The sequence below is a fragment of the Tursiops truncatus genome, chromosome 8, assembly GCF_011762595.2.
Source record: "Tursiops truncatus isolate mTurTru1 chromosome 8, mTurTru1.mat.Y, whole genome shotgun sequence".
In the NCBI taxonomy this organism is placed as follows: domain Eukaryota; kingdom Metazoa; phylum Chordata; class Mammalia; order Artiodactyla; family Delphinidae; genus Tursiops; species Tursiops truncatus.
The window spans coordinates 24301433-24314636 of NC_047041.1; the positions used below are offsets into that span (position 1 = coordinate 24301433).

Here is a 13204-nt window from a genome sequence, read left to right on the forward strand (position 1 = left end):
CGTTTTTTCAAGAGGATAGATGGAATTGAATCCAGCAAGGAACCAGAACCTGTGCCATCAACGTCAGGCGTGAGTGAAATTGTAGTTTGCCCTCTGTCTCCTATTGCTGATGATCCTTCAGCTCAACCATCTCCCATCTCCTCTCCCTCCTCCAGTCAGTAACTCTTCTTGCCTTTTGACTCAAGCCAGCCCTGTGTGCCAGCTATTGTACTGTACTACTGTACTTTTCAAGGTACTGTACTGTAAGATTAAAAATGTTTTCTTTATTTTTTGTGTTTGTTTTTTATGTATTATTTGTGTGAAAAGTATTATAGACCTATTACAATACAGTACTATATAGCTGATTGTGTTAGTTGGGTACCTAGGCTAACTTTGTTGGACTTAACGAATGCGCTCTTGGAATGGGACTCATTCATATATAAGGGACTTACTGTAATCAGCTTTCACTATGATACGAATTAGGAAGTGATTTTCCTAATTTACTGAATATCTACCAGGTGCACACTCAGCATCAGCAAATTGATGATAACATTTTACAAGAGTGATCCAGATCCACAACTCTTTTGGCAGCAGGACCTAATCTGAACTGATATTTATAGTTTTAAAAATCCCACTCTCTAACTATTTATCCACTTAGTTGTAGAAATGTTAATTTTAGATTGTGGGATGCTGCCCCAACCCCACAGGCGTTATTACATAATACACAGTTTATGTCCAGGTATAATAGGCATTATCTCAAAATCTGAAAAAAACTAAAATTTAATACACATTTGGGAGTGAGGCTGATAATAGGTGGGGCATTGCATTTGTTGGAGCAGGAGTTTATGGAGAATCTCTGTACCTTCCTCTCAATTTTCTTGTGAACATTAAACTGCTTTTAAAAATTAAATAACCCATATGATCCCAACAGTTTCAAGGATTTTGGATCTTCACTGCAAATGATTTGATACTGTTGGGCTCTTCATTTATTTAATGACAATAATTTTAAAGAATGAGGGTATTCAGAGAAAAGTACTCAATAAACTTTTTATTAGACTTTTTTTTTTTTGCGGTACGCGGGCCTCCCTCCACTGTGGCCTCTCCCGTTGCGGAGCACAGGCTCCGGACGCGCAGGCCCAGCGGCCATGGCCCACGGGCCCAGCCGCTCCGCAGCACGTGGGATCCCCCCGGACCGGGGCACGAACCCACGTCCCCCGCATCGGCAGGCGGACTCTCAACCACTGCACCACCAGGGAAACCTGGAATCACATTCTTAACATTAACTTGCAGTCCAGTATCAGATTTGCTTGTGTTGAATTGGTTTATTGACAATAGCTGATTTTTGTTAAAGTAGCACCCACTTAAAATATCATTGATCACTTTATCATTATGAAATGCCTTTCTTTGTTTTTGTTTTAAAGTCTGTTTTATCTGATACAAGTATTGCTACCCCAGCTTTCTTTTCATTTCCATTTGCATGGAATATTTTTCCATCTCTTCATTTTTACTCTTTGTGTGTCTTTAGATTTGAACAACCGAGTCTCTTGTAGACCGTATATAACCTTCATACTAGCTTTATAGTGGGTGATCCACTACCTTTACTATGTATTTGACTCTACCAGTGAGATATTTTTCTTTCATAATTTTCTTATTTCTAGTTTTGGCCTTTTCTTTTCCATTTAAAGTCCCTTTAAACATTATTTATAGGGTCAGTTTAGTGGTGATGAACTCCTTTGGCTTTGTTCATCTGGGAAACTGTATCCTTCACTTCTGAATTATAATCTTGCCAGGTAGAGTATTCTTGGTTGTTCAGTTATTTTTTCCAGCACTTTCAACATGTTGTGCCAGTCGCTTCTGGCATTTGAAGTTTCTGCTGAAAAATCCTCTGATCATCTTATAGGGGTTCTCTTGTATGTGACTAGTTGTTTTTCACTTGCTGCTTTTAAGATTCTCTGTTTCTCTTTAACTTTTGACATTTAAATTATAATGTGTCTTGGTGTGGGTCTCTTTCGGTTCATTTTGTATGGGACTCTATGCTTTCTGTATTTGGATGTCTTTTCCTTTGACAAGTTAGGGAAGTTTTCAGCCATTATTTCTTCAGATAGGTTTTCTATTCTTTTCTCTCTCACTCTTCTCCTTCTGGAATCCCTATTATGGGAAAGTTAGTGTGCATGACGTTGTCCCAGAGATCCCTTAAACTATCCTCATTTTTTTTCAATCTTTTCTGTTTTAATTGGGTGATTTCTGCTACCTTGTCTTCCAGATTGCTGATCCATTCTTTTGCATTCTCTAACCTGTTGATTGTCTGTAGTTATTTTCACTTCGGTTATTGTATTCTTCAGTTCTCATTGGTTCTTTTTTGTATTTTCTCTTTGTTGAAGTTCTCACCTGAGTTCATCAATTCTTCTCCCAAGTTCAGTGAGCATCTTTATGACTATTACTTTAAACTCTTTAGCTGGTAAATTGCTAATCTCTGTTTTGTTTAGTTCTTTTTCTGGGGTTTTATCTTATTTTGTTTGTAAGGTATTCTTTTGTCTCTCCATTTTGCCTAGCTCTCTGTATTTGTTTCTATGTATTATCCTGGTCTTGAAAGAGTGGCTTTATGTAGAAGGTGTCCGGTGGGCTCAGTGGTAGAATCCCCCTGTCACCAGAGCCAGGTGCTCCAGGGGTATCCACTGTGTGGGCTGTGTGCAGCTTCCTGTTGTGGTTGGGCCACAGCTGCTGTGGGTGTGCTGGTGGGCAGGGCTGTCCTTCAAACTGGGGGTCTGAGATCTAGCCACTACTGCTGCCAGCTTGCTGATGCACAGTGCTGGCCTCTTGGAGTAGGAGCACAAGTACCACTTAAGTAGTGTTGTGGCAGAATAACCCAAACAGTTCTTAAAAAGGATATGTTCAAGGACTCACACTACTCGACCTTAAGACTTACTAACCAGCAATAGTAATCAGGATTGAGTGGCATTAGGAAATAGGTATAAGATCAGTGGAACAAAATAGAGAGTCCAAATGTGATTTTTTTGACAAATGCACAAAGGCAATTCGCTAGAGAAAGGATAATCTTAACCACAAGTGGTGATAGAACAATTAGACATCCAGATTTTTTTTAAAAAAAAGAAAAAGAAAAACCTTTACACATACCTCATACAAAAAATTAACCAACAGTGGATAATAGATCAAAATGTAGAACATAGAACTATAGGAGTTTCAGAAGAAAACATAGGAGAAACTGTGCAATCTTGGTTTTGGTAATGAATTTTTAGACATGAAGCCAAAAGCGCTGACTGAAAAATGGAAACTTGATAAATTCAACGTTATAAAAATTTTAAATTTTTGCTCTATAAGAGGCAGTATTAAAAGAATGACAGGCCATAAGCTAGGAGAAAGTATTTGCAGCTCTGAAAAAAGGATTGTGCCCAGAATATATAGGAAACTTTTTTTTTTAACTGAATTTTTTCTTTAGTGGGCAAGAGATCTGAAGACCCTTCCCCAAAGAAAATACAGGAATGGCAATAAGCATGTGAAAAAAATACTCCACATTATTAGTCATTAGGAAAATGAAAATTAATACCCCAGTCAGATACTGATACATACATATTAGAATGACTACTATAAAAAACAATTTTTAAAGTTTGTCAGATTCTTGGTGGCAAAGATGCAGAGCAACAAAAACTCTTATTCATTGCTGATGACAATGCAAAATCATACAGCCGCTTTGCAAAACAGATTGGCAGTTGTTTATGAAGTTAAACAACTGGGCCGCACGTGACCCAGCATTCATACAACCAGATATTTACCCAAGTAAATTGAAAAACTTATATTCACACAAAAACTTACATGCTGATGTTTATCTGTGGTGGTCAAAAACTGAAAATAACCAAGATGTCTTTCAGCAAGTGAATGAATAAACAAACTGGTACATTCCTACTAGTAAGCAGTAAAAATCAGCACTATTGATTCATATAATAACATGAATGGATCTTAAATTCTTCTGAATTCTTCTAAATTAGCAACTTTAACAAGTAAATTAATATAGATAATGGGAGCCAGGTTTCTCACTCTGTGAGAGAGAAAGTACAAATAAGCATAAAAATAAGACCTGTAGCATTAAATTATATAGTCAGAGATATCAGTTATGAAGTTTATTTTAATATATGTATAGTTATATACAGAAATACAGATTTTTTTTTTTTTTTTTTTTTTTTGCGGTACACAGGCCTCTCACTGTTGTGGCCTCTCCCATTGCAGAGCACAGGCTCCGGACGCGCAGGCTCAGCAGCCATGGCCCACGGGCCTAGCCGCTCCATGGCATGAGGGATCTTCCCGGACCGGGGCATGAACCCGTGTCCCCTGCATCGGCAGGCAGACTCTCAACCACTGTGCCACCAGGGAAGCCCCAGATTTTTTGTATATGTGGATTAGCATATCTGTGTGTGTAGCTCTGTGTGCTGTGGGGGCCTAGCTGCAGTAATACCCTAGTAACTACAAGCAAATCTACCACCCAGATTCTTACTTCTCATGGTTCTGGAGGTTGGAAAGACTAAGATCAAGTGCCCCTGTTTCCGATCCTGGTGAAGGCTGTCTTCCTGGCTTATAAACAACCACCTTCTTGATGTGACCTCACATGAATTTATGTGGACATAATTCATTATATAGCATTCATTCAGCAATTGTTTTTTTAGCTACTAAAAATAAAGCAAGGTATAATGATCCAGTTAGTATTAGGTGTATCCCTTAACTTCTCAGACTTTAAATAACACAGAAGCCACTGTACCACAAGCAACTCTATGTCACTAAAATGGACAACCTAGAAGAAAGGGATGAATTCTTAGAAAGGTACAATCTCCCAAGACTAAACTAGGAGGAAATAGAAAATATGAGCAGACCAATCACAAGTAGTGAAATTGAAACTGACTAAAAAACTCCCAGCAAACAAAAGTCCAGGACAAGATGGCTTCACGGGTGAATTCTGTCAAACATTTAGAGAAGAGTTACCTATCCTGAAACTATTCCAAAAAATTGCAGAGGAGGGAACATTCCCAAACTCATTCTGTGAGGCCACTATCACCCCGATACCAAAACCAGACAAAGATACCACAAGAAAAAGAAAATTACAGGCCAGTGTCACTGATGAACATAAACGCAAAAATTCTCAACAAAATACTAGCAAACCAAATCCAACAATACAGTAAAAGGGATCACACACCATGATCAAGTGAGATTTATCCCAGGGATGCAAGGATTTTTCAGTATACACAAATCAATTAGTGTGATATACCACATCAAAAAATTAAAGAATAAAAACCATGTGATCATCTCAATAGATGCAGAAACAGCTTTTAACAAAATTCAACACCAATTTATGATAAAAACTCTCCAGAAAGTGGGAATAGAGGCAACCTACTTCAACATAATAAAGGCAGTATCTGACAAAACTACAGCTAACATCATACTCAGAGATGAAAAGCTGAAAGCATTTCCTCTCAGATCAGGAACAAAAACAAGGATGTCCACTCTTGCCACTTTTATTCAACATAGTTTTGGAAGCCCTACCCACAGCAGTCAGAGAAGAAAAAGAAATAAAAGGAATCCAAATTGGAAAAGAAGAAATAAAACTCACTGTTTGCAGATGATGACACTATACGTAGAAAATCCTAAAGATGCTACCAGAAAACTAAACTCATCAATGAATTCAGTAAAGTTGCAGGATACAAAATTAGTACATAGAAATCTCTTGCATTCCTGTACACTAACAACAAAAGATCAGAAAGAGAAATTAAAGAAACAATCCCATTTACCATTGCATCAAAAAGAATAAAATACCTAAGAATAAACCTACCTAAGGAGGCAAAAGACCTGTACTCCAAAATCTATAAGATGCTGATGAAAGTAAATCAAAGATGACATGAACAGATGGAAAGATATACCATGTTCTTGGATTGGAAGAATGAGTATTGTCAAAATGACTATACTACCCAAGGCCATCTACAAGTTCAATTTAATCCCTATCAAATTACCAATGGCATTTTTCACAGAACTGGAAAAAAAAAATGTTTTAATTTGTATGGAGACACAAAAGACCCCAAATAGCCAAAGCAATCTTGAAAAAGAAAAACGGAGCTGGAGGAATCAGGCTCCCTGGCTTTAAACTATATTACAAAGCTAGAGTCATCAAAACAGTATGGTACTGGCACAAATACAGAAATGTGGAACAGGATAGAAAGCCCAGAAATAAACCCACACACTTATGGTCTATTAATTTATGACAGAGGAGGCAAGATTATACAATGGAGGAAAGACAGTCTCTTCAATAAGTGGTGCTGGGAAAACTGGACAGCTACATGTAAAAGAGTGAAATTAGAACACTCTCTAATACCATACCAAAAAATAAACTCAAAATGGATTAAAGACCTAAATGTAAGGCGGGATACTATAAAACTCCTAGAGGAAAACATAGGCAGAACACTCTTTGATATAAATTGCAACAATGTTATTTTGTATCCATCTCCTAGAGTTATGGAAGTAAAAATAGTAATAGACAAATGGGACCTAATTAAACCCAAAAGCTTTTTCACAGCAAAGAAAACCATAAAGAAAATGAAAAGACAATCCACAGAATGGGAGAAAATATTTGCAAATGATGCAACCAACAAGGGATTAATCTCCAAAATTTACAAACAGCTCATGCAGCTCAATATCAAAAGAACAAACAATGCAATCAAAAAATGGGCAGAAGCCCTAAATAGACATTTCTCCAAAGAAGACATACAGATTGATAAGAGGCACATGAAAAGATGCTCAACATCGCTGATTATTAGAGAAATGCAAATCAAAACTACAATGAGATATCACTTCACACCAGTCAGAATGGCCATCGTCAGAAAGTCTACAAACAAATGCTGGAGAGAGTGTGAAAAAGGAACCCTCCTACGCTGTTGGTGGGAAGGTAAATTTGTACAGCCACTATGGAGAACAGTATGGAGGTTCCTTAAAAAACTAAAAACAGAGCTACCATATGATCCAGCAATCCCACTCCTGGATATGTATATGGAGAAAAACGTGGAAGGATACATGCACCCCAATGTTCATTTCAGCGCTTTTTACAATAGGCAAGGCATGGAAGCAACCTAAATGTCCATCAGCAGATGAATGGATAAAGAAGATGTGGTACATGTATACTATGGAATATTAGCCATTAAAGCAAATGAAATAATGCCATTTGCAGCAGCGTGGATGGACCTGGAGATTATCATACTAAGTGAAGTCAGACGGAGAAAGACAAATATATCACTTATATGAGGAATCTTTTAAAAAATGATATAAATGAACTTTTTTACAATACAGAAACAGACTTAGAGAACAAACTTACGGTTACCAGGGTGGAGAGGGGGGGAGGAGGGAAACTAACACAACATTGTTAATCAACTATACTCTATTATAAAATTTAAAAAAAAAATTTTTAATGACACAGAAGAATAAAATAGGGATCTGCTATGAAAGTTCAGGAGGGGAAAGGGAAGTAATCACCTATGTGTTAGACATTGTCTTAGATATGTTACATTTATCATCAATCTTCACCACAAAAGATTGTATTAATTAAGAAGTCATATGTCTTAAGTCATTAGGAAGTCATTTTTATATATGAAAGTAAGCCTTAGAAAATCTGGGTGATTTTTCACACATTCAGTAAATGTTGAACTTAAAACCAGAACTGTCTGCTCTAAAAATCCTTGGCTTTTCCCTGTTCTATTATATGACCTCAAACTTGAGGTAATAAAAGCCTGCCCTTTAATTACTGATAGGAATGGGGGCAGTGGGGAATGACTTTATGAGATGGTAGAAGTGAAAATAGCAAGGTACTGATTCTTGGGAACGATATCTCTTACACTCAATTTTTTTTACTTTGTTCTTTGGCAGGTTCCACATGGCATTCAGGATAGAAAGGGCAGACTAGGAGTGGGTCCTCATTTGTGTGACTGGATCCCTACCTCCCAACTGAAAACTGCATTCCTGCCATTGTACTATCTTAGCTAAAGAAACAGTCACAGTATCTTATTCAGACAAGGTTCTTTACCCTTAAAAGATTTGATTCACCCCCTGACAAGCGACTGTTTCCATTTTGATGACCTGCTCTTCACCATTTCTTTATCATCTACTCTGTAATCCAGATCTTTTATTAATTTTTATGGTGAAATATTTTGTAGTGGGAAATTATTGGTAGTATTATTTGGTTTTGGTAATGCTTGATCTTTTTCTTTTCAGTCTTTATTTGGAAAAAATTTGACAACAATTTTGAATGAATATGTAGCTATGAAAGCAAAAGGTAAGAATTCAGGTTCAGGGATTTTTTTGTTAGTTTTATACAGCATTTAGCTAATATTTTTAATTAGAAATAATTTTTAAAGGATATTAATACTTCTTAAAAGCCATAAGAAAACTTGTGTCAACTATGATGAGATAAAATTTACTGTGAAATATCTAATTAAATAGTTCATTTTTATTGAGTGATAAGTATAAAATAAAACTTTCCTAAATTCGTGTCTTAAGGAGAAAGTTAGATTTATTCTCTCATATTGGTTATTTCTGTAGTTTACAACATGTTAAGAAAAGACTCAGCAGTAAAGAATTAGTGTAAATGATAACATTTTTTTTAAAAAGCTTAACATTTATTGAGTACTGTCTATTGCAGCATTGTGCTATGTGCTTTCATAGGTTTTATCTCAGTCCTTAAAATAATCCAGTGAGAGTTGTCGATTGTTTAGACCTGTTCTTAAGTATCAGAAAATTGAGGATTAGAGAAGCCAGATAACTTCCAAGATCACAAAACTAGAAACTGTAGAGAGTGATAAGCCTTCAAGTTCAGGGCCTGAAGATTTTCTTTTCCCAAACTATTTTCACTATCTTACAGGAATGTTTAATGTGTAAATGACCTCAGAAACAATATGTTATTGCAATACAAAGGTTTATATCCCACTTTTATGTTGGGTAGCTTTCTCTGGTTTGAGCTTTTATAAGTATATAGTAAAGAATTTAAATACCTTATGAATTTCCTATCATTGTGGCTTTAGAACACATCCTGAAAAAGACTAATTAGTCCTGAGGAATTTTACCTGTAATTCTAAGTAGAGTAGTTGCTGAGCAGTCATGGTGATTTGTACATGAAAACATTGGATGTAGAAAACTAATTTCCACACTCCACGGGGGTTTGTATAATTTTATAAATTTAATTTATAAATCAAATTATTTTAATTTACTTTCAAATGTCATATGATAAATAGAAGAAAGATTTAAAATAGTTTGTCTTTTTTATTTCAAAGAAAATATAAAATTATTGATCTAAAAAACCTGCATAGTTTTCACAAGTTTCCTCTTCCATCGTATTGTATCTGATTCTCAATGGCTTGAGCAAAGAAAGCAGCCTCGTTGTAGCTTTGCAGGTCTTTTACAAGATAGGCTTATTTCTCAGTTCCCAACAAAACGTCAACAGCTGAGAGATAAGTTTTCCTTATTGATTTTCTGTGTCTGTTCAAATTAAATGATGAATTTTCTCCAAATGTATTTATTATGAAATGTTTCCTCTTATGATTTAGAAACATCAAATGATGTCCCAGCAATTTTGTCATCTCTGTGGAAGAAGTTAGACCATACACTTTCTCAGATCAGGTAATAAAAAGCTTATACAATAAGCTTATCAGAATGTGCGTAATGATTTTGGAATGCAAGCGCGTGTAAGAATCACTTCACATATAAATCTTATGACCTACATTGTGCATTTATATAACACTGATCTAATTTTGAAATTATAGGTTATTGATATTTCTTTGTCTTTGATTGAAATAATTTGAAATTAAGTTGTGTATTTTAATAAAATGTTTAAAAATGAGGAAATTAATGGCACTCCCGGGTTCCCATAACAATTTAGAGGCAGATCTCTGGCTGAATACAAATCTAGTCCCAGTCTTGGTGAATGCAAATCTCCTAACGTGGGCCCCATGTGACTTCCCTTATACAGTTGTATCTTCATTACACATGCAGAAAATTGATATGTGGAATCCATGCCTCCTTTGTTCTTCCCTTATAAAGAAACAAACTTGAATAGTAATACTTCTGAATCTTCTGCTTTTAGAATTATCACATGGGACTAATCTGCCTTCTACATATGTCAGGGCCTTGGAATGCCAGTTTCACCAGCCTTAGAATAGGTATCAATTTTAGAATGTATCTTATTTAACTAGAGTCTAGTATGAAAACCATAGTTTCTTACCCTTCTCCAACAGCTACAAGTGAATACCCCACTTAAGGAGGGGCCTTGTTTCTTTCCTCAGTTTAAACTGCTAGAATGGCTCCAAATGCTGTCTGTGTAACTCTGTACCACATCTTATTTGGTAGTCTTACTTTTTTTTTTTTTTTTTTTTTGGCTGCGTTGGGTCTTTGTTGCTGCGCGCAGGCTTTCTCTAGTTGCGGCGAGCAGGGGCTACTCTTTGTTGCGGTGCATGGGCTTCTCACTGAGGTGGCTTCTCTTTTTTTTCTTTTAACATCTTTATTGGAGTATAATTGCTTTACAATGGGGTGTTAGTTTCTGCTTTATAACAAGTGAATCAGCTATACATATATCCCCATATCTCCTCCCTCTTGCGTCTCCCTCCCACCCTCCCTATCCCACCCCTCTAGGTGGTCACAAATCACCGACCTGATCTCCCTGTGCTATGCGGCTGCTTCCCACTAGCTATCTGTTTTACATTTGGTAGTGTATACATGTCCATGCCACTCTCTCACTTCGTCCTAGCTTTACCCTCCCCCTCCCTGTGTCCTCAAGTCCATTCTCTACGTCTGCGTCTTTATTCCTGTCCTGCCTCTAGGTTCTTCAGAACCTTCTTTTTGGTTTTTTTTTTTAGATCCCATATATATGTGTTAGCATACGGTATTTGTTTTTCTCTTTCTGACTTACTTCACTCTGTATGACAGACTCTAGGTCCATCCAGAGGTGGCTTCTCTTGTTGTGGAGCACCAGCTCTAGGAGCATGGGCTTCTGTAGTTGCAGCACGCCAGCTCAGTAGTTGCAGTGTGTGGGCTCTAGGGCTTGTGGGCTTCATTGTGGCGCACGGGCTTAGTTGCTCCATGGCATGTGGGATCTTCCCGGACCAAGGGTCTAACCTGTGTCCCCTGCATTGGCAGGCAGATTCCTAACCACTGTGCCTCCAGGGAAGGCCCAGTAGTCTTTACTCTTATTCCCCTTTCCTGACCCTCATCTTTCCTCGCCTTGCAAACATCCTCAAAGACATTCATAGTTTAATTAACACCTATGATTATTTATAAGTTACTGCAATATTTTATTGACAAGGTATTACATAAAAGAAGAAGGTTCTTAGCCAGGTGTTCTCCAAGATTGGTTCATGCAGGGGACACGGGTTCGTGCCCCGGTCCGGGAAGATACCACATGCCGTGGAGCGGCTCGGCCGGTGAGCCATAGCCGCTGAGCCTGCACGTCCGGAGCCTGTGCTCCGCAACGGGAGAGGCCACAGCAGTGAGAGGCCCGCGTACCGCAAAAAAAAAAAAAACAAAAAAAAAACAACTGCTTATTCAGGACTTCCCCGGTGGTCCAGTAGTTAAGACTTTGCCTTCCAATGCAGGGGACGTCGGTTCCATCCCTGGTCGGGGAACTAAGGTCCCTCATGCCATGGGGTGTGGCAAAAAAAAAAAAAAAAAAGTGCTTATTCGATTTGGTAAGTTTCGTGGCTCTTGTTGGTAGAGATTTATTTGACAGATTTTTGAGGACAATGGCACAGTGTCTTACTGTTTACAAAATATCAATACATGGGTAACTTCAGTTCATAGTAAAAGGAGAATCAGCTTGTATTGTGAATTTTCTTATCTGTTTGCTTTGTTCCTTCTTTAGAGCTTCCATGAAGTAATGTCATAGTCATAAATTTGATGAAAGCAGGATCTCCTTTGAAATCAACTTGGATTCTGAAGTATTTATGTATGGAGTTATATGTAAAATCAGAATTTCTCTGGGAAGGCATCTCTATAGTTATAAAAGATAATTGATAATTGTAAAATATTATATATAGCTTTCTTAAATATATTGAGTTCCTAAATTCAAGTCAAATTGTACTCATAGTGGGATGTCAAGGCTCTCTAATGCTTATTACACTGGATAGAAACTTGGTTATTAAAATTATGTATGTGTGTATGTTTATATGCCATTGTTTTTCTCCTAAAGCAAATAAGATTTGGTTACCTAGAAAAAGTGCTTATCTTTTTTGTCTGAGAGAGATTTCTTGCCTTTTGACTCATAATTTACTTAAAGTCTGACTGTAACTAAATCAGAATGTATTCGGCAACAGAAGTTTTTTAATGTCAAACTACTTTTGTTTATTAGGAGCATGCAAAGTTCCCCAGGCTTTGCTGCCAGTCAGAGAGGTTGGTATTCAACTTTAAACTATAAATAATGTTCAGAATTACTTTAAACTCAAACTTACTGTCAGATGAACATTTTAGTTAACAATACATGTATGCTAAGTTTATATTTTGTTTAAACTACTGCTTTTCTAAGTACTGTTACCATATTAGGAAATAATATTTTCATTTATTGTAAAAATATGCATTTTAAATATTCCTTATTTTTCTCATTGACTCTCATGTATTCACATCTTTTAATTCTCATTCCATAAGTCTGTTTCCTAATTTGTGGAGATGTTATCAGTGTGAATTATTACAGAAGAAATGTATTCTTGGATTTTTAAAGTTTGAATGTACTCAATTTTAGTTTGTTTCTTTTGAAATTATCATGTAAACTTAGTTGATATTTTTAAGGGCTGTTTTTCAGTCCGTAGATCCACCATGTTAAACATGTAGCAGAACACATATCATGTAAACTTCTTAAAATTCCCAAAATACTCTGACATTGAGTTAATTTTTTTAAATGCTCATGTGTTTCAGCCCGAACAAGAAGTGGAATTGCGGAAATCAAACGGCAGAGAAGGCTTGCATCTCAAGCAGCTCCTGTCAGTTCAGAGTTGCTGACTTTACCGTATCTTTCAGGGCAATTTACTAATTCTCCTTTGACAGCTACACAAGTTGTTCGGCCAACTGGCCAGATTTCAACTCCTTTGAGGTCAAATTTTGTAGTGGTCAGCCATTCACAGTCACAAGACACTATGACCCGTAAGTTTACATTCTGCACTCTTAAATTTTGTTTTTAATCAAACTGTATAAATGAGATGATGTG

At 36.8% G+C, this 13204-nt stretch overlaps 1 protein-coding gene across 5 annotated transcripts in view; it reads left to right on the forward strand.

Moving 5' to 3' along the window:
- The window catches only part of NPAT (nuclear protein, coactivator of histone transcription), a 56585-nt gene that overhangs the window by 17773 nt on the left and 25608 nt on the right, over nucleotides 1–13204 (forward strand). For 3 of the 5 annotated variants that reach the window (XM_073808252.1, XM_019941952.3, XM_019941953.3), the window contains 4 exons: nucleotides 8236–8296; nucleotides 9564–9636; nucleotides 12356–12396; nucleotides 12916–13140. In XM_073808252.1, the coding sequence (XP_073664353.1) occupies nucleotides 8284–8296; nucleotides 9564–9636; nucleotides 12356–12396; nucleotides 12916–13140 (352 nt within the window). In that variant the 5' untranslated portion in view covers nucleotides 8236–8283. Of the gene's footprint in view, nucleotides 1–8235; nucleotides 8297–9563; nucleotides 9637–11869; nucleotides 12397–12915; nucleotides 13141–13204 lie in introns of those variants that run through there. The other 2 variants (XM_033862086.2, XM_073808253.1) reach the window with 2 other exon arrangements.